Source organism: Rhinopithecus bieti, unplaced genomic scaffold, assembly GCF_001698545.2.
Source record: "Rhinopithecus bieti isolate Rb0 unplaced genomic scaffold, ASM169854v2 scaffold_2314, whole genome shotgun sequence".
NCBI lineage: Eukaryota > Metazoa > Chordata > Mammalia > Primates > Cercopithecidae > Rhinopithecus > Rhinopithecus bieti.
In genome coordinates, this window is record NW_016803781.1 from 92,993 (window position 1) to 115,393 (window position 22,401).

Consider the following 22,401-nt stretch of genomic DNA (forward strand, 5'->3'; position numbering starts at 1 on the left):
CCCCTTCCTGGGATGACGGGAGGTCATGCTGGCAGACACTGGCCACTACTTCCATTGTCATCAGCAGCTGTGGCCCCGATGAAGCTGTGCGGCCAACCCCAGGGTGAAGCTGGGTGCTTGACTCGGGGTGGTGCTGCCTGGGTCCTTGCAGCATGGCCAGGCCTAGAGGCAGGGTCAGGACTCACCCCACCTCTACCCACCTTCCTGGGAGACCACACTGTCCCTTTCCAAGTCACACACAGACACACATGTCCAGCTGTGCTGAGCTTCTGAAAAATGCCACCGATGCCGAGGAGTTAGGGTTCTTTCCCCTGGGAAGGTTTTTGGGTGCAGAGGCTCTTCTGAATAACTTATACCCTTTTTCCTTGGTTTAGGTCTGCCCAATCCTGCCCTCCAAGCCCTTTGCAAACTCATCACTGCCTCGGAGACGGGAGAGCAGCTCATCAGCCGGGTAAGTCGAGCCTGGAGGGCTGAGCCAGGGCCTGAGGCTCATGCTGATTTGGAAAGGCAGAGCAACTTGGCCCTAAATAGGAACCTGTAAATTAATGCAGTCTCATTGCCTTTGTGATTTGAAGAAGGTGAGGGCTGGTAGTTAAGAGAATAGCCCTCCCTGGCAAGTGCTGTTTACCTGCTATTTCCATCCATGATGCCAAGGCATCCGTGCCAGCAGCGCTGCCCCTTCCCAGGATGGGAGGCCGTGCCAGCAGACACTGGCCACTATTGGCATTGTCAGGTGCACCTGTGGCCCTGATGAAGCTATGCGGCCAACCCCAGGGTGAAGCTGGGTGCTTGACTCAGCGGGGCACAGGGGGGCAGGTTTGCATAGTGTTCTCACTGGGTGCTGAGCATCAAGGGCCTTCAGAGGATGCTTATGGGGCCCCTGTCACCTGTGGTCTCAGGGCATTTCCTGAAATCTCCATTCAGTGGTCTCCTGAACCTTGTCCTCCTCACCACCAACTTTTTCAGCGGATTGACAAGAGTTACAGCCACCCTCCCCAAGCCACCAGGTGTGGGCCAGCCTGCCAGGACAGCTGCAGGTGTTCCCCATACTTCTTTTATCAAAGTACTTACCATAACGAAACAAGATAGTCACTGAGGCAAAGCAGTGAACACAGGAGCAACTCTAATGCAAGATACTGCTTAGCAGATGTGCTTTCTTTTAGGAAAATATGGATCTAGTTCAGGAGTTCAGAGGGTTCCAGTTCTTAGCATCATGTGGGTCCTTTGCAGCTTGGCCTGGGAGCTTCTTAGTACCCATGCTGCACCACTGCATTCTGGCCAGTGAGGGTCTGGACCAAGCCCTAGGGGGACAGCTGTGGGAGCACTTCTGGAGGCTGGAGCAGCCCTTGAAGAGCACAGAGCTGCTTTTCTGGCCATTCTGGAGTGTAACAATTTGAAAAAGTAATATATGTTGTTGTTAGAGATATTTGCCAGCAAATTTCACTTAAGCAGAAATATTTCTATGGAGAAATAAAGCTGCTCCATCTAGTATTAGCCTCTGAAACTCTGAGTGCTACCTGGGGCTGTTTCCACATGGATTTGGAACTTAGAACTAGCAGTGACCTGTACCCTTGGCTGAGTCCCTGCTCATTTTGTAGTAAGTGTGTTATGCCCGCTTGTTGAATAGCATCAGGAAAACACTTCCAGGATACTGTGTATTAAAGCATCCTGAACCCAGGCAGTCTAGAGGTCTGTGTTCTACAAAATCTGAAAGCCAAAATTATATTCCATTTGCAGGGCTGTGCTGAGAGGCCAAAAAACCCAGTTGCTTAATTTCTTGCTTTTAATGGGAACACAGGGACTTTCTGCCTGATATGCTGTCGGGCCCTAGGGATGTGTCCCGAGGCTGCCCCCAGTGGTGGCAGCTGGTGGATCTTTCCTGGGTCACTCAGGAACCAGGGACTTTGGTTTCCTGAGCTGGCTACAAACGCCCGCTGTGCTCTTTCCCCCCCTGAGCCTCTACTGGCTGGGAAGGGAGGCCTGGCTGCTGCTGCCCCTGAGCCCTTGGATCCGCACGCGGCTGGCCTGGGTGTGGCTGTCCGTTCTCCTGTGTGTCCCCTGCTGACTCTTGCTCCTCTCCCCTCCCAGTCAGAGCCGCGGGCCTGGTGTGGCGCTTCCTAAACAGTGATCAGCTCATGTTGCATAACAGCCTGTGCTTGAGTCTAAACTCTCTTCTTTCTCTCTCTTTTTCTTTCTTTTTCTTATAATCTGCTGGCCGAAGGCTGTTAAAAATATGGTTGGAATGGTGAGTACTACTTTAAGTAGCAACTGTTGTCAGGTGAGCCCCTCAACCCACCCACCCCCGAGTTCCCCTGGGCAGGCTCTGAGCTCGGGGTGCACGTGCTGTCAAACGGAGCCACACAGGCTGTGGCACTCCAGGCAGATGCCCACTGCCGTTGGCTCCGGCGGCCTGTCCCCTCCTCTGCTCTGGCTCCCCTCTTCCTGCTCCACCCTTCTTGTGTCCTTGATTGACCTCTTAAGGTCCACCACAACAGCAGGAGCAGAACCAGCTTTAAGTGAGTGACACTCTGTGAACCCACACACAGACCCCTGAGGAGAGGCCAGAGACCCTGAAATCTGAAAGGAAGTGGACACTCGAGTGGGCCACGTGGGTTACTCGTCAAGCTGTGAGGCTCTAAGATGTAACCAGGTTCCTCTTCGCCATCCACCTCAAGATCCCAAAGATGACTTAAGAAAGAGGGAGGTGGCCGGTCCCAACTCACCCCTTCTACTCTCCATGGCCTCTCCTGTGAGGCTCTCCCACACCTGAGGGAAGACATGAGGCTGGAAGCAGAACCCGGCCCCAGCCCCAGGAGGCCACACAGCCTCTCCTGCCCCACACAGCCTCTTGCCCCACTGCCCCATCAGCTTCCCACAGAGAGAACAGCAGGACAGTAGGTATGAATGCACCTGGAAAAGAATCTCAAATGCTACACTCGTGAGGGTCATTAGCGATGCCAGTGACAGGTGACATAAGAATAACGGGTCAAGTCTTGAGGAGGGCTGGAGGGGAAGGAGACACAGGGTGCTCACGTTGTCCTCCCTTCCTCAGCTCCACCAGGTGCTGGTTCAGCTCCAGGCTGGCGAGAAGGAGCAGGACTTGGCATCAGCTCCCATTCAGGTCTCCATCAGCGTCCAGCTGTGGCGGCTCCCGGGATGTCACGAGTTCCTGGCAGCTCTAGGTAGGGAAAGCATCCTTGACTTAGTGGGTTCTTTAATTCCATCTTTTAAATCACTGCTTTTCCTCCTGGTTTCTATTGGGCAAAGTATCTCAGTGTCTTCTTAAATATTATTTTAAAATAGTTAACTCAGGCTGGGTACAGTGGCTCACGCATGTAATCCTAGCACTTTGGGAGGCTGAGGTGCGAGGGTCACTTGAAGCCAGGAGTTTGAGTCCAGCCTGGGCAACATAGGGAGACCCCATCTCTACAAAAATAAAAAAAAAATTAGCCGGGCATGGTGGTGCACACCTGTAGTCCCAGCTACTCAGGAGGACTGAGGCAGGAGGATCTCTTTTTTTTTTTTTTTTTAAAAAAAAAAGTTAACTTAGATTGTAGTGGTTTAGCAGGATTCCCAAATGGCACAAATGGCTTTGTGCCATTTCCTCTGCACTGTGATTTCATCTCTCTCATTTGTGCCCATTACCTTAAGATGAACCTGCTGGACTCTAGTATTACTGGAGGTCAAGTGTTATTAGGAGCTAAAGAAAACTAAAATTAGAGTCATAAGATAATAATGGTTTCAGTGTTGTCCTCTGTCCCTGGGTACTCAAAACTGGCAGGAAAATAGTACTATTGAAACCACCTCGGGCTGGGTGTGGTGGCTCACGCCTGTAATCCCAGCACTTTGGGAGGCCGAGGCGGGTGGATCTGAATCCCCTTGGATTAGAAGCTTGCATCCTTTCCAGGTTGCATTACTTGGTTTTTAATTTTTTTCTAACTTTTTTTGTAGAGATGGGGTTTCACCATGTTGCCCAGGATGGTCTTAAACTCCTGGGTTCAAGCAGCCCTTCCATGCAGCTTCCCAGAGTGCTGGGATTCAGGTGTGAGCCACCACTCCTGGCCTATATGCTTTTCTTCTGTGGGTTTAAAGCATCATTTTCCTGGCATAAACATAGTAAATATCTATGTAAGCAGCAGCAGATGGAGGCTAGACTGAGAAGGGTCGGGTTCCCATCCGGATGCTTCTCTTGTCACTTCTGTGAGAAGCTGTAGGGCAAGCCTTGGGGGCATTGCCACAAGTGAGTCCGCAAGACGAAGGCACAACCACAACATTTTTTTTTTTTTTTGGAGACAGTCTTACTCTATGACCTAGGCTGGGGTGCTGGAGTGCAGTGGCACGAGCTCAGCTCACTGCAATCTCCGCCTCCCAAGTAGCTGGGACTTCAGGCATGCACCACTCACGCCCAGCTAATTTTTGTATTTTTTGTAGACACAGGGGTTCGCTATGTTACCCAGGCTGTTCTCCATCTCCTGAGCTCAAGTGATCTGCCTGCCTCAGCCTCCCAAAGTGTTTGGATTACAGGCATGAGCCACCACATCTGGCCAAGAGCTTGCTTTATAAAGGAAAAGTTCTCTTCCTCATGGAGCCTGAGCTTCTCTTTGGTGTGGGGGTAGTGGAGCCAGCCTTCCTCCTCTGCACACTTGCTGCTTTTGAGGTCCCTTTGCCAGATACATCAAGAATAGTACAGAAGGAAACCCAGAAAATCTTAACACCGGCCGTCTCTGGTGTTGGGATTATGGGAGATGTTAGTCAATGTTCCAGTTATTCTCCGTATTTTCCAAGAGCCACTGATACTCAAGGGGCGAGTCAGCCTGCATGCATTTGCGACCTTTATGGCCTTTTGACTACAGCTCGGGGAGGACAGTGGTGTCTGGCAGGCCTGTCATCTGGAGAGAGGTGGCTAGCTCGCTCCCAGGGCTCCAAGGCTCCAAGAAATGCCCCCTTTCCAGTCCTCAGCAGTAAGCACACACCTTCACAACCCAGCATGGGCTGCCAGAGATGGCGAGGACCCAGTTCTCAGCAACCCCATTTAAATCATTTTGGTAAAAGTAGAGGTTTCTCATGCAAGCATTACATTGATACTATTCATTATTTTTTAATGCTGAGTTCTTTGAGCATGTCTTCCTGTTGCTTTCAGGGGCTATCTACTTTTTTTTTTTTTTTTTTTTTTTTTGAGGCGGAGTCTCGCTCTGTCGCCCGGACTGGAGTGCAGTGGCCGGATCTCAGCTCACTGCAAGCTCTGCCTCCCGGGTTCACGCCATTCTCCTGCCTCAGCCTCCCCAGTAGCTGGGACTACAGGCGCCCGCCACCTCGCCCGGCTAGTTTTGTATTTTTTAGTAGAGACGGGGTTTCACCGTGTTAGCCAGGATGGTGTCGATCTCCTGACCTCGTGATCCGCCCGTCTCGGCCTCCCAAAGTGCTGGGATTACAGGCTTGAGCCACCGCGCCCGGCGGGCTATCTACTTTCAAATTCAGAGAGGAAAACGTCCCACAGAGACCAGAATGCTCCTCTAGTGAACCTAATTTCTAAGGGAATGATAGTCTCCAAATCCCTGGGTACAAGTAAAAAGGCTGGCTGGCTAGGCAGACGAGAGAGGGAGGGGTTTCTCCTTTGGTGAATGTGCTGTGGCTGAGTCATGACACGCACAGCATGCTGACAGTAGCATCGTGTACTACAGGCCCCCTTACTTTACCATTGTGAGGTCAGAGGAGAGGGTGTGGCATTGTAGGTACCCAGCACTTTGCAGTGTTTTCAGGGGAGCTCAGTGATCTACACAGGGACCAGGGATCTTGAGTGAAGATTTTCAATGCTGAAGACTCTTCAGGCCCTAAATTCTTGCTTTGTGGTCCCCATATGTATTAGTCTGTTCTTACATTGGTATAAAGATACTACCCCAGACTGGGTAATTCATAAAGAAAGGTTTGACTCACAGTTCTGCATTGCTAGGGAGGCCTCAGGAAAGTTACAATCATGGCAGAAGGCGAAGGAGAAGCAGGCACCTTCTTCACAAGGTGGCAGGAGAGACAGCACAGGAGAAATGCCAGACACTTATCAAACAACCAGATCTCGTGAGCACTCCCTATCATGAACCAATCCAATCACCTCCCACCAGGTTTCCCCTCGACATCCAGGGATTACAATTTGAGATGAGATTTGGGTGGGGACACAGGGCCAAACCACATCGTCTGTGGCCATAGCATCTGCGCTTGGCTTCTCCCCAGGGAGACATACTTGCTGGTGTCCCTATAATGTCTCTTAATTGTCCACAGCTTGTTAGCCAGCCTCAGGAAGCTCCACGCCCTGTGTTACACCTGCTCTGAGTCTCATTAGAATCCTTAGAATTAGGGAGCAGCACCTCTGGGCTTTGGCAGAGGCAGAGAAGTCACTGCAGATTCCCCATTGTCGGCACTCATTTCAAAGCCCACGGGGGCAGACACTTGAACATGCATGAAGGCATTGTCTTTGCCCTTGAGAAACTTCACCTTACCATGCACCAGCTGTAAATACTGCTCTCAATGCTGAATGGAGTGGCCAGTTTTTGTCCTGGACAGTCTTTATATAGACTGTACTTCTGTGAAAAAAATGGAAAAAAACATGTGAGTGAGCCTTACTCAGTTCTGGTCCATAGTGCTTTCCGTGAAGGGACAGAGGAGAGCCAGGCAGTGAGAGCCACACACATGCCAAATGGGGGCTGCGTAGAGTGGATGTTCCGGGTGGGGCAGCCCGACCCCTCTGCCACATGACCAACCTCTGTGCAGACAGGGGAAGCCCCAGGCCCAAATGCTTCCTGAAGGGCCTTGCAGGCATTCCATGAAGTTGCACAAGGAGCCCTACAGCGCTCCTGTTCAAGATCTGGAATCTTCCCAAAGGAAGCAGATGCTTATATTCTTTGTTCCTTTAGGTTTTGATCTCTGTGAAGTTGGTCAGGAGGAAGTAATCCTGAAAACCGGGAAGCAAGCTAATCGACGGACTGTGCACTTCGCGCTCCAGTCCCTGCTGTCTCTGTTCGGTAAGAGCCTGCCACGCTCTCCCTGGGGGCCAACACCAGCACATACATTTTGGGAAGCAGAAGAAAAGTGAATAAACATTTTTTGTGTATGTTAGGGAACCGTTAGGGACTGTTCAGGAACAGGAAACAAAAACTCCCTACTCTCATGGCACTTGGAATGTACAAGGTGCTGGCAAGTGCTCAAGCAGGGCGAGGGACTGGAAAGTGAGATGGTGGTGGCAGAGCAGACGGGAACGTGGCGACAGGTGTGCCTGTCTTCTGTGGGGCCACAGGGCCTGATGGGAGTGGACCCTCAGGTCACGTGGGCCCCGGAGGAGATTTCCAGGCTCTGGGGACACACCCAGCCTGACTGATGTTCTTAAGGGCCGAGCTGGCTACAGTGGGAAGAATAAATGCTGGCTTGGGAGGTGGTTATGGTTTGTAGGTGGAACCAACGGGGTCTGCTGAAGGTCATGACAGATGGGTCAAAGTGATATCCTGGTTTTTTTTTTGGAAGAATCCCAAAAATGGGATTGCCCTCTGCTGAGGTCAGGAAAGTGGCAGGAGGAATAGGCTTGAGTTTCATCTGGGACACATTCAGTTTGGGGATAGCCATTAGGCACCCATGCAGGCAGCTGGTATGTGAGTTTGGAGTTCAGGGAGAGGTCTGCATGGAGACAGAAACGTGCATGGCGTCCCCCGGGGTGCATGAGGGTTAGAGGGGAAGAGGAATGTGTCCTGTGGGCATTCCAGGTCTCAGAGTGACAAGGATGAGGAGGGGCCTATGGAGGAGGGAAGGGGTGGTGAGGGCAGGGTGTATCCCACTGCAGAACTGAGCAATGGACTCTGGATTTGGCACTGTGGACCTCATTGGCGACTTTATAAGAATGACAGGGACAAAAACCTGAATGGAGTACGTTGAGAGAATGGGGGAGAAGCAGTGTGGAGAGTGAGTGTAGATGATGCCAGAGGGACTTGCTGGGATGCAGCTGGAAAGGAGGGCAGGAGATATCACAGACTGCTCACATGCCCCAGCTGAGCAAAGGGCCCCCACCCCAGGAGCACAGCCAGCCCTCCTCAGAGGAAGGCGGATACAGGGTCATGTTGCTTACCCTGACCCCACATGTGACAGGCAGCAGAGTGGAGATGGGCCGTGGTGGTGGGGGTCTGGGGAGGGTGGGTGTGGCTGTGAGCTCTCCTAGAGTGATTTTGTCCCTACGTTAGATTTACTTTTTCTAACAGGACCATGTTTTTGAGGATTGTAAGATTAATTCAAGTAGTGTATATAAGTAGCTCTTGCATTATTCTTTGCTAGCTTCTATGCATATAAGGATGTTGTAAATTTTGAAAAAAAAAAAAATCAAAACCATATAGAATTCTAACTGCCCTTTGGGCCTTTGTGTTTTGTGCTTAGATTCTACTGAGCTACCCAAGCGCCTCAGCCTCGACAGCTCCTCCTCCCTGGAGTCTCTTGCTTCTGCTCAGTCTGTTTCCAATGCCCTGCCCTTGGGCTACCAGCACCCCCCCTTCTCTCCCACCGGTGCCGACAGCATTGCCTCAGACGCCATCTCTGTGTACAGTCTGAGCTCCATTGCCTCCTCAATGAGCTTTGTCTCCAAACCTGAGGGTGGATCAGAGGGTGGAGGCCCCGGAGGACGACAGGACAATGACCGGTCCAAGAACGCTTACCTGCAGAGATCCACCCTGCCTCGGAGCCAGCTGCCTCCCCAGACCCACCCTGCAGGCAACAAAGATGAAGAAGAATATGAAGGGTTTTCTATCATCAGTAACGAGCCCTTGGCGACCTACCAAGAAAACCGAAACATGTGCTTCTCACCAGACCACAAACCACCCCGACCTGGGACAACCGGAGGCTTGAGAGTCTCAGTGAGCTCCAAAGGGAGCATCAGCACTCCAAATTCTCCAGTGAAAATGACTCTGATTCCCAGCCCCAACTCACCCTTCCAAAAGGTGGGAAAACTAGCAAGCTCAGATACAGGAGAATCAGACCAGTCTAGCACAGAAACGGACAGTACCGTGAAATCCCAAGAAGAAAGCAATCCAAAACTTGATCCACAAGAATTAGCCCAGAAAATTCTAGAGGAGACACAGAGTCATCTCATTGCGGTGGAGCGTCTTCAGAGGAGCGGCGGCCAGGTGAGCAAGAGTAATAACCCTGAAGAGGGTGTTCAGGCGCCCAGCAGCGCTGCCGTCTTCAGAGCGTCAGAAACCAGCGCGTTCAGCAGACCTGTGTTCTCCCATCAGAAGAGTCAGCCATCGCCAGTCACTGTTAAACCAAAGCCCCCAGCCAGGAGCTCCTCCCTGCCCAAGGTGAGTTCTGGATATAGCAGCCCCACCACCTCGGAGACGTCCATCAAAGACAGCCCCAGCCAGAACAGTGGCCGGCCATCTCCCAGCTCCGACTCACAGACTTCCCAGCTGGACCAGCCTCTCTTTAAACTGAAGTACCCCAGCTCTCCTTACAGCGCTCACATTTCCAAATCACCAAGGAACATGTCCCCAAGCTCCGGCCACCAGTCTCCTGCTGGCAGTGCACCTTCCCCAGCTCTCTCCTACTCCTCAGCTGGATCCGCTCGCTCGAGTCCAGCAGATGCTCCTGACATAGACAAACTGAAAATGGCAGCCATTGATGAAAAGGTGCAGGCTGTCCATAACCTGAAGATGTTCTGGCAGAGCACACCCCAGCATTCCACAGGGCCAATGAAGATCTTCCGGGGGGCTCCTGGCACGATGACTTCTAAGAGAGATGTCCTCAGTCTGTTGAATTTGTCACCACGGCACAATAAGAAGGAGGAGGGAGTGGATAAGCTTGAACTGAAGGAGCTGTCCCTGCAGCAGCATGAGGGAGCTCCACCAAAAGCCCCTCCCAACGGACACTGGCGCACCGAGACCACCTCGCTGGGCGCACTGCCGCTGCCCTCCGGCCCTCCCGCCGCAGCCCCCGTGCGCCCTTTGAGACTGCCTTCTGGAAATGGCTACAAGTTCCTGTCCCCAGGAAGATTTTTCCCTTCTTCCAAATGCTAAAGCATCTTTTATACCCACTGACTCTGAGCAGCCGGCAGATGGGGGCCTGGCGTTTGCTTCAGCCGTGCCGAGTGCAGCCCCCCCACAGCCACCAGCACCCTCCTGATGCTGTGCTCTCCGGGCCAGGGGCATGACCACGTCCAAAGGCTGCCACACACACTGGTGGCTTTTCTGGGCCACATTCACCAAAAGCCAGGACTTCTATGGGGCTGGTACAGGAGGCTCATGGAATTTCCTACACACTTCACCAAATGTTTACCTTTGAACTCCCTGTTCTCATCTTTGATATGATTCTTCACCAGGATTTTGTACAAAAATGATCATGGTTCTGGGGTAGGGAGAGGAAAGGGAGCACATATTTTGCTAAGAGGTATATATGCAGTACCTTTTATACACAGAAATACAAATAGAGCTTTTTCTAAGGCGTTCGGGTGCTGGTTGGGGGTGGGATGTATGAAATTTCTCTCAGTTGAATTCTACAGGAAAGTGTTATATTAGCCAAAAATGGAATAATGGTTTTTAAAATGCCAATGATTTGTAATTAAATTGTAGCAATTTTGGTCTCATGATATTGTAATATCTCAGCAACAATGCAATAATTCACATTGAAAGAGCGCTTCCATTCTGAACTCTCCTCTGCAAATGTCCTTTGGGTCCCGCTGTCAACCAAACTTGAATTTTCTTAAAAAAAAATTATGTAACTTTTATCCAGGCATTTTAGAGCTATGCAATTGTGATTTAAAATGCAACTTTGTGCTTTTAAAACAGTATTGACCTTTTTTGTACATGGATAAACAACTTGGTTTTACTATCAATAGTACTTTGCATTTATAGCTATTATTTTAAAAGCTCAAAAGTTTTTTAAAATGTCAAATTTTGAATTGTCATCAATAAGTAATTATCAAGTTTGGAAGGAAAGGTTGAAATGACTCAGTTTCCTTATAAGAAAAAAAAAAAAATTCCAAGGCTAACTAGATTTATCCCGCCTTCCAGCTCCTGTTCCCTTTTATTAGCTGTTGAATTTTATTCTCTTTTCCCAACTCCAGGTCCCTCAGTTGTCTTATATCTAAATCTGTTGCCAGGTCCCCACAATCCCAGCACCTGCCTCTGTGAGCTGCCCCCCAAAACCCTCACCTTGGCCCTGGCCAGCCTCCTGTGCTCCTACTGTCTGAAGGACTGGCCCCTCCCCCACCACTGAAGCCACACGTCCAGATCCTAAGCAGCAGGGCCATCCCGGATTATAGCCAACCAGGGAGAAAGAGATCTATCTTAAAAAGTGAAGGTGGACTTCTTTTCCTACAGCTCTGACAGTAACTTAAATTGTTGCCAGCTTGAGGGAAGACAAGGGAATCATCTATTTAGGGGTAACCATTAATTTATTTTACTAAAGAAAGGAAATGCTGAAGGTCATATTAGTACTTAGTTGGAGAATTTAGATAAGTATCTTTCAGGTAATTCTAAAATAAAAATCCTACCCACTTCACTACGGGGTTCCTCATGAAGGTGGGCGGCCACCTGGCCTTGGCCACCAGCAGCACATGGAGCAGACCGAGGGGCCTGGCAGGGGGCACTGACCTCAGGATCCCCAGCTGGGGGTTTTAACCATGGGTGGGATCTCAGCTTCTGAGCATACACTGACAGTCTCACCTGTTCCTCAGTGTACTCCTCTGAAAAGAAGAAAGAATAGTATTTATCTAGTCTGTGTTCTCCTGAGCTCCATCCTAGAGGTTTTTAATTTAACCAGCAGCCATGTTGACAAAAGGCAACAATAAGCATGTCACATTCTAGCCCTGATCCCAACACTGAAAGCGAAGTACTTTATAAAGAAGCCAGCAATTATGAGGGTTTCTTTATGTTAGTAGGGGAAAAATGGTAATAAAAGTACCAGTGTAGCAAGTGAAGACCAAATTTATAGCACTGTGCATTAGACAGCAAAATCAGGTTCTTAACAATGAAAAGTAAACCTCAAGTTTCTAAAATCCATATGCAGATGGTTAGGCTGTCCCTCTCTTAGCAAATCTCTCAGCCTCTTTCTTTCCCAAGTGCCAAGGATCCCTGGAGTAAAGCTCTGGGGGGTCTGTGCTCTCCTTCCGTGAGGGGAAGGGTACCGCCCTATTTGCCCCTCTCTAGCAAACACCCCCACCACCCTGCCGCTTCCTGTGGTTATTGAGCCAGTTAGGAGGACTCATGGACTCTAACCTGGTTTTAGTCCCATGTACATTATTGTTTTAGGTTTCATATTGAAGAGCCAAATGGTTTATGTGGTTTTATTCTGTCTAAGTTTCAAGGAAGGGAAAACAAAAGTGATAAAATGATAGACCAGTCTAGAGGCCACTGTAGAGTCACCGCCACTTTATATGTATGTCCGTCTTGGTGTTCCTATATGAGTAAAATGGATGTAAAATCATAAAATCAAAGTGAATGTTTCAGGCTACACTGAAAAAAGTATGCACTTAGAATTAAGGGAAATTGCGTAATTCACCAGGATTTCTTTGTGTACATCAGGAGTTGGCAACTATGACCCACAGGCTAAGTCTGGTCAGCGGTATGGTTTTTCATAGCCATGAGCTAAGTTACCTTTTTAAAGGGTTATATAAGTAATTACATAATATTATTGATTTTGCCTTTGGCCCACACCACATAAAATATTTAATACCTGGCTTTTTTTTTTTTTTTTTTTTTTTTGAGACAGAGTCTCACTCTGTTGCCCAGGCTAGAGTGCAATGGCGCAATTTCGGCTCACTGCAACCTCTTCCTCCTGGGTTCAAGCGATTCTCCCTGCCTCAGCCTCCTGAGTAGCTGGGATTACAGGCACCCACTACCATGACCTGCTAATTTTTGTATTTTTAGTAGAGACGGGGTTTCACTATGTTGGCCAGGCTGGTCTCGAACTCATGACCTCAGGTGATCTGCCCGCCTCAGCCGCCCAAAGTGCTGGGATTACAGGTGTGAGCTACCGCACCCGGCCAATACCTGGCCTTTTAACAAGTTTGCTGACTCCTGGTATAGATGACAGAAAATGGAATAATGTTTTGTTTCTCCAGTCTAGGAACAGCAAGTCAGGTAGTGGATAGACTGACTGGCATCCGGGGAGTCCTGGTATGTGAGGGCCACGTGGATGAAACAAAATGCCTCCTGCATAGCCCTTGGCTCTTTGTCCCACTTGGGAGGAGTCCATGGATGTGGGTAATATTTACAAAACAATTTTTGGCTTACCATTTGCAGAAAGCATTGCATATATTTAAACTGGCATGTCCCACCCTCTGCTACTCCATCAGATGTAAATACAATGACGATAAGCCGTACAACTCCCCTCTCTTAGAAACCTCAGCAGGACCACAGAGCAAGGGAGTCAAAGCTTTCTTAATTCTCTCCAGTAAATGACTCAACTAATTTGATTTTTTAATTAAGTCAAAATACCAAGAGAAAAATTGCTACTAAAACTCACATTTTGATCCACACTAATGTGCGGCACAAAATGAAATAGTTTTCACCTCCATTCCATTTTTTAAAAATTCACGGTCCACACTGAAACTTGCCGGGTTTTAGCAAGAGACGAAGGTGCCACCCACGCTGTCCTGATCCTGCTTTCTCCGACCCAGTGACCTCCAGCACGTGATCACTGCAGCCAGTCCCGGCCATGCCGATCCTGCCACCTCCCGGCCACACACACTTGCAGACCCACAAGAAGAATTGTAGCCTTGAGAATTTCAGTTCAGGTTGGAAAAATGCCATGCAATAATCTGGTTTGCTTTCAGTAAGTAGGCAACAAGTGGAAACTGTGTAATTTTCATCACCTATTCTGCTGTTCTGAGTGTACCTTTGGTTTGTGAACTGGGCCCTTGTTTGTGCCACATCCTTCAAAGATGTTTCCTGTCAGGACACCTGTGGTCCCGCCCCTCCTCAGACACCTTCCCACTGGCATTCACGTTTCTTATATGCAGTGTTAGCCATCTTTGGCCTACGTGGACTTTTTTTGTAAATTACACGGTTTCCAGACATTAAACTTTTTATATTATGAAATTTACCATGTAAAAAGAACTTCATATTTTTATTGAGATTGCTAAGGCACTTGGCCTTCCTCCTTTGTGATTTTCAGTGTCTATTAAAGCATGAGTTCCCTCGGTTTTAAGCGCTGTATCTGGATCACTTTCTCACCCTTTCCACACTGTCTAGATTTCTTTGCAGCACATCGAGTGGCCGTGTGTCATTACTGAGCACATATCTCTCTAGTTTTATCCCCATCTCTACACCATAGCCTCACATCCACCAAGCAGAGAGCACAACCGTGCATGCAGCAGAGCTGTCCCGCACGTCTCTGGTCTGGGGACACTGTCGGTGGGGGGTGATTTAGACGCTACTCATAGTTGGAGGGCCAGAAAGTTCTACAGTTGAATACATATTTCAACAAACAAAAACTGTTCATCACCACCAGATCCCTATATCATCTAACAAAACTTCCAAGGTAGTATTTCAGAAAGAAGGAAGATAATTCTATATGCAAAAGTATGAGAAGCATGAAGGAATAGTGAAGAACTCGGTAAATGTGAATAAATGAGCACAAATATTGCCTTTATAAAAAGAGTAATGTCTCATTTGGATAACAAGAAATACTAGACAATAATATGTAAAACAAGGGAGTTAAAGTGCTGTAAGTTTAGGAACAAATTGTAGATTATTTTTAGAGTAAGCTAAATATATGTAGTTCCACACACAAATTGAAGTAGAGGGTTATACTTCCAAACTAGTTAGTGGAAGAGAAACAGATTCATTTTGTAAAACCCTGGTTGATGTAAAGGAATAGAAAAAGGAAGGAACAGGCTGGGCGCGGTGGCTCAAGCCTGTAATCCCAGCACTTTGGGAGGCCGATACGGGCGGATCACAAGGTCAGGAGATCAAGACCATCCTGGCTAACATGGTGAAACCCCGTCTCTACTAAAAAAATACAAAAAAAACTAGCCGGGCGAGGCGGCGGGCGCCTGTAGTCCCAGCTACTGGGGAGGCTGAGGCAGGAGAATGGCGTAAACCCGGGAGGCGGAGCTTGCAGTGAGCCGAGATCCGGCCACCGCTCCAGCCTGGGCGACAGAGCGAGACTGCGTCTCAAAAAAAAAAAAAGAAAAGGAAGGAACAACAAAAACCATCTAAAAGGACAAATATAAGATGAACTTGTACATTTTCAAATAACTAAAAGTATAATTGGTTTGTTAGTAACACAAAGGATAAATGCTTGAGGGGATGGACACCCCGTTCTCCACGATGTGATTATTATGCATTGCACGCCTGGATCAAAACATCTCACATGCCCCATAAATATATACATCTACTATGTTCCCACAAAAATTAAAATAAAAAAAGACAAAAGAAAAATATCAGTAATCATTATAAATGTAAGTGAACTAAACAATTAAGCAGTAGATTGACAGATGATGGCAATAAGCCACATGCTCTTTAAAAAGCTATATGCTATTTGAAAAGAAAATCACCGAAGCATAAGGGCCCCAAATGGCTGATAGTAAAAGGCTTGGCAAACTAGATATTAAAATAAGAGGCACTAATAAAAACAAAGATCCACCTCCTAATGATAAACTTAGCAAAAGGGCAAAATTCTAAATTTGTATGCAGCTAACTATATAGCCTCCAAATTCATGAAGAAAATTTGTTTTACAAGTTTGAAAAAACATTATCATAATGGGAGGTTTAAGCCACTACTCTCAATAATTGATAGATCAAGCAGACGAAAAGTTAGAAAGCATGTGGCAGGTTTAAACAATCCTGTGAACAAGCTTCTGAAATGCAGTTAAGGAGAACCCAGTCTCGGATAGTGATCCACTGTCTTCACTTGCACACATGGAATATTTCATGAAAACAGACCATGCACAGGCCACACAGCAAGTCTCAGTAAATATTGAAGAATTACTACCACATAATCAGAGCACAATACAATTAAGTCAGGCATCAATAACAAGAGGATAACTAAAAAGCAGCCAATCACTTAGACATTTTAAAATGGACCACATAGCATACAACCCATGGAAGAACTCAAAATAGAAATGGGAAAATACAACATATCAAAACAGGTGGATACCTCCAGACCTACAGCACAGCGGTGTTTATTTTTTCTATACTCGCCTAGAATTTGCACAGTGGATTAGAAACATTATCACTTTCACCCAATAAAATAAAATTACAATTATTTTTATTTCTGCGTACATGGTATTTTCAGAAAATGTATACATTATATGTGTAAAGAATAAAATAATTCCATAAAACTAGTGGAATACAACATATTAAAGAAAGATGTATAGCCCTAAATGTTTATATTCAAGGGTAACATTTAAATTATGTAACTACAAGAACCCCAAGCGACTAAGAAGGACACTGGTGCTGTGACACTCGAGTACCGAGGTACGCTAGGAAAGAACAAAAACTACTCACTGAGCTAGGTGACCAAGAAGTTAGAAAAAGAGTAACAGAGAAAATAAAAGAGGAAATAAGAAAGGCCAGAAATAAAAGAAGACAATATAGAAGAAATAAAAGAAGACAATATAGAAGTTTAAGAAGGGCAAAGTTTGCCAAAAAGACAACTACACTGATTTCTGGGAACAGTAATCGTGTATGTGCATGTGTGTGGGCGTGCGTGCGTTTGAGTCAGAAAAAGGGAAAAGGAAGGAAAATGGGCTATAACTAAAGATGCAGCCGAGATCAGAGAAAAAGAAAATGCTACGAACGATTTTATGCCAATATATATGAAAGTACAAAATATCGCCTTTCAGGGTCCAGGTGCATACACGCAGTGGAGGTATCTAGAAATGCTGGGAATGAGGGCTCTCAAAGGCGGAGTGGTATTAGCGTCAAATTCTCAAAGGCGGTAGAATTAGCGTCAAGAGCGGGATGTGGGCGACTGTGACTTACAATTCGTTTATATATCTGAACTACTTCATAATAAATTTAAGAACAAGTGAAAAATAAAGCCATTACACAATAATATATTAGATTATACAAACTTTTAGAAAAAGATTAAAAGTTTTGAAAAAAGATAAAATGCCAAAATTGATGTAAGAAGGAAAAGAAACTTAAACTAAAATGGTAATCATTTTAGCCTTATTTTTGCCCTTATCCAACTCTCCAAAAAATAGCAGGCCCAAGCGGTTTTACGTGTATTTCACCAAACTTTTAGGAGTTTTTTTCAGCCAGTCTCTCTTTTCAAAATGAACTGTTTAGAAAATATAAAACGATGTCCAAATCATTTCATAGATGCCATCCTTAATTCTGAAACCAGTGAATAGTATAGGAAAACAATAGGACCATTCCATGTGTGAACCTAGACATAAAAATCCTAAAGAAAATATTGGCCATTAAATCTCTGCATTTTAATTTATTTTATTTTATTTTATTATTTATTTACTTTTAGATATGGGGCTCTCACTATGTGGCCTAGGCTGACCTCAAACTCCTTGGCTCAAGCAATCCTCTTGCCTCAGCCTCCTGGATCAGCTGAGACCTCAGGCACGCACCACACCCCCCAGCAAACCTCTGTATTTTGAAAACTTTTAAGAAAACACAAACTGAAAAGTAGATCTATGCGTTAGTGACTTGGGAGTGTTGGTCTTTGCTAATATACACAAAACTGGTATTCCTAAGAGACCAGAGCTCTGGCCCTAAAGGGATACCTATAAACACATTCATATGCAGAAAACCTTATATTAAGCATGAAATTCTGGAGAACATTTTGACCCTGAGAACTGGGGTGGATGAGTTCTATGGTTTATACTATAATTATACAAAATAAAGTTTGTATGTCAATGTAAAGGGAATTCCAAGTGGTTCTACCATTTTTTAAGACACAGTATAAGAACTATACCCTGCCATTGGTGTTAAAGTAGACTTTTACTTTAGTATAATACAATCATCTACAGACTACATCTAAGTATGAAAGGTTAATGAGGCATAATGCAAGGATTTGTGAGCAATAGGAAAGATGGTTACAAGTAGGACTGCTCTTAGCTACTGCAGCTACTTTTAGGATTCTAATGCTTGATTTATAGTCACTTTGTTGTCTTGCTTTTAACCTCAGATGTTCTGGACAGGGGCCGCAGCTTGGTACCTTCCTCTATTTAAGGCCTTTCTCTAACTTTCCCAATGAGCATGCATGCTCACAGCCTCTAATACTCCTAAATAATGGCAAACAGCAGGGAACTGACAGGCTAATGCTGCATCCACTCCAGCAAATGAGGCCAAACATCTGGAGCCAAACACATTAAAGGGACACATTGGCATTAAGGAAACATTTTGCTTTTCAAATGCATTTCATCCAATCTCAAGATATTTATTAAATTTGTAGCAATTATGCATTTGGGCTTCAGGGAATAATAATATTCTTAAGTATATAAATATTGCCAATATATTTACTTAAAAGAAAAAGTTTTAAGCTTTAAATCCCAGGAGCAGAACTCAAAGTCTATGCTTTTAGACTTTTAGTTAATTAAGACAGGTAAAGGGATTTGAATTCTGATTTGCCTGGCAGCATTTTGCCAACAGTCTAATTTTTTTTTTTTTCCTGTACAGATCTTCTTGAAGTATAGCCATTTCATTCTAAACCAAAAATGCAAAGTAAGATAAAATTAATATGTGGTCAAAATGAAAAAGGCAGTTCTTATCTATTATTTCAAAAGCCATTCATTCCACAAATATTTGCGCAGTTTATAAGTAGAACGCAGCCAACAAAAAATAAGCAGAAAGTTAAAACAGGTGTTAGAAAGTCCATAAAACAGGCCAAGCACAATGGCTCACACCTTAATCTCAGCACTTTGGGAGGCCAAAAAGGGGGGAATTGCTTGAGCCCAGGAGTTCGAGACCAGACTGGGCAACATGGTGAAACAAAAATAAGCCAGGCATGGTAGCCTGCTCCTGCAGTCCCAGCTACTTGGGAGGCTTTTAGGTGGGAGGATCACTAGAGCCTGGGAGGTTAAGGCTGCAGTGAGCCATGATGATGCCACCACACCCCAGACTGGGTGACAGAGCAAGACCGTGTTTCCAAAAAAAAAAAGAGAGAAAAACAAGTCAATAAAATACAGCTTATGCTCTTCACTTACATGCCATTGTCTTCATGATACAATTTAAACAGCTTGGTGAATGAAAACACAACCACTGTGCCCCTCCCCACCCACTCACCACCCGTCCCTAGAACTGCCTCAGCCCAGCCTAGGGAGTTGTGAACCCAGGCAGTTGTGTTTCCTACTGGAGGACTCTACTCCCCCAGCTGCAGCTGACTAGGCAAGAGCAGGAAACAGCCTGCACGGCCCAGCCAACCCTGTGACAGGTCAGAAACCACCCCCCCTCCACGTGCCCCATGAACTGGCCAACCAGATTCCTTTTCACATGAATTCAATCCAGAACATCTGGACAAGATCTGGTCTTTGCAGCTGAAGCAAGACCCAAAAGCTGGTGATGTAAACTGAGGTCAGTGGACCACCATGACCACGTGCAGCCCAGGGTGACAGAGGTGCAAAAGCCACGCATAAGCAGAGAGAGAAGCGAAGAGGAAGGCAGAACAGATGCAAAGACAGTAGGAGGGAGACCAAGAAAGTCCCCAAAGTAGCCAAGTTGCAGGCCATGCTAGTTTCAGGATTAGCTACTTCCAAGTTAGGGTAACTTACATGGCAGTCTTTTTTTTTTTTTTTTTCTTTTGTAATTTAATGGCCTTAGTTGTGGATGTTTGAATCTATGGCATAAATAGAAGCAAGTTAGAAATGGGGTGGGGAAGAAGGCTGTAGAGTCTGGCAAACTGAGACAGAAATGCCAGCAAAGGAAGAAGAACTATACGTAGGTCATAAAAGTGTACACATGAAGGTCTGGGGCCTTACAGTGAAGGCCACTACTGTACAGTCTTGTACTGTACAGTCTTGGACAGTATGACATGAAATAAACAGAGAAGTCCCATATCCCTTCTTAGCAGCTTATGCTCTGCCTTCCCTCCTATTATTGTGGGCAGAGCCCCTGGGTCCCTCTCCATGGCCAACACGTCCACTAGCCCAGACCCACTTACTGTCCCTTGCCTATTGAGGACCAGTGCTTTAATAATTCTCCTGTCTCTCTCCTGCATTGTCAGGCTTTCCCTCTCAGATGAATCATTCCTACCAGCACATAAATATGCTATAGCTCTCCAACTCAGTACTAAATCCCCATCCAGTTAACACTCCATTTCTCTGTTCTCCTTTCAATACAAAGCTCCCAATTGGTCTATACTTGGTGTCTCCAACTCCACTTTCCCTTCTTTCTTGAACTACCCCCTCAAATCAGGTTATTGGCCCCACATAAGACCAATAGCTACATCCGTCGTGCAAAATCTAGTGGTTCTTAGTTCTTTGTAATGCAATATAAAGGGTACAGCATAATCTAAGGTAGTCTTGAAATAAAAGTTTAATCTGGATCTAAGTAAGCTTTTGGATATATATGCATAACTTCCAATTTTCTATAAATACAGGGATTATTTGAACGAGTTACACAACACCATAAGAGAAGAGTGAAGCAAATCCAGAAGGTGGGGCCACCCCACCACTCCACACAGTGCTTTTCAATAGAACTATCTGCAATAATGAAAATTTGTGCTGTGCAATACAGTAGCCACTAGGTACATTTGACTGCTCAGCAACTAAAATGAGGTTAGTGTGATCAAGGAAAATTTTAATGTTAATTTTATGTACATGGATATGGCCATATGTGTCTAATGGCCACTGTAATAAACAATGCAATAAGACCACTGACCTGATCGCTTCAACACATGAATGTCATGAAGAAATAGAGGATATTTCCTGTTCAAGAGTAAAAAAAAATGAAGAGACATCACATCCAATGGTGACTGCAATTTTTTTTATATACTAACAATAAATACTGGAAAATAAAATGCAAACCAATTCTGTTTACCATTGCATCAATAAACATAAATGAATTTATTAAAAACACAAACTGTATACTTAAAATGAGAGCATTTGTAAATTACTATGTAAATTATACCTCAAAGTTGATAAAATATATATATAATATAAATTTAATAAACGACATGCAAGATTTCTACTTTGAAAACTATAAAATGATGCTGAGAAAAATTAAAGACATACATAGAGAGATATACTATGTTCATGGATAGAACACTCAATATTGTTAAGCTGTTCTTCCCAAATTGATCTACAGATTCAACACAATTGCAATCAAAATATTAGCAGGAAAAGCAGATTTTCACTAGAAACTGACATATTAAATCTAAAATTTATTCAGAAATGCAAAAGATCTAGAAAAGTCAAAACAAACTTGCAAAAGATGATGACTTCAAGACTTACTCTAAAGCTACGGTATGTAAATGCTATGTGATTCTGGCATATGGTCAAATATTTTAGGGGACAGAATAGAGTCCAGACTATGTGGAGAGAACAGAGTCCAAACATACAGTCAATTGATCTTCAACAGAGGGTTCCAAGGCAATTCAACGCGAGAAAGAATATTTTCAACAAATAGCACTAAAATAACTACATTTAGAAAAAGATAAACCTTAACAATTACCTCAGATAATACTAAAACATGTGTTCAAGGTGGATCACAAACCTAGATGTAAAAGCTGAAACTATAAAGCTTCAGGCAGGGAAATACGTCTTTGATCTTGAGTCAGGCGAAGATTTCTTAAGACATGAAATGCACTAACCATGAAAGAATTTAATAAATGGAAATCTATCAAAATTAAAACTGTCTTCTCTTCAAAAGATGTTAAGAAAATGAAAAGGAAAGCACAGCTTAGAAGACAAAATGTGTGCTACATTTTTGTCATACCTTTACCTGACAAAAGACCTGTATCTCAAAAATATATACAACTCTTGCAACAATAAAACATCAAACAATAAAGGCAAAAGATTTGAACAAAATCTTCACAGAGGAAGATATACAAATGATCAACAAGCACTGAAAATGTGCTCAGACTAATAAGTTATCAGGGAATGCAAATTAAAACCACAATGAAAAAAACACTTCACACCTTAAGAATGGCTAAATTAAAAAGACTGACTATATCAAATGTTGATGAGTATATAGAGCTACTAGAATTCACACATATTGTTAGTGGGAGTGTTAAATGATGCAACTGCTTTGGAAAACAGCTGGATAGTTTCTTATAAAATTGAACATACACCCACTCTATCACCCAATCCAATTCTACACCTAAGAATTCACTCAAGAGAAATGATAAGAGATATCCACAAAGAAACTCATCCAATAAAGTTCATAGTTGCCTTATCAATAGCAGCCACAAACTGGAAAAAAACAAAATGCCTATTACCAGGTAAACGGATAAACAAATTTTGGTATAGTCATACAATGG

General features: G+C 45.1%; 1 protein-coding gene across 1 annotated transcript in view; it reads left to right on the forward strand.

The window, feature by feature from the left end:
* Positions 1–14,169, forward strand: part of LOC108515740 (tetratricopeptide repeat protein 28) — a 52,138-nt gene extending 37,969 nt beyond the window's left edge. The window contains exons 7-11 of the mRNA XM_017852868.1: positions 375–451; positions 2,222–2,245; positions 3,053–3,182; positions 6,906–7,013; positions 8,407–14,169. Coding sequence (XP_017708357.1) covers positions 375–451; positions 2,222–2,245; positions 3,053–3,182; positions 6,906–7,013; positions 8,407–10,037 — 1,970 coding nt within the window. The 3' untranslated portion in view covers positions 10,038–14,169. The remainder of the gene's footprint in view (positions 1–374; positions 452–2,221; positions 2,246–3,052; positions 3,183–6,905; positions 7,014–8,406) is intronic.
* The last annotated feature ends 8,232 nt before the right edge of the window (positions 14,170–22,401 follow it).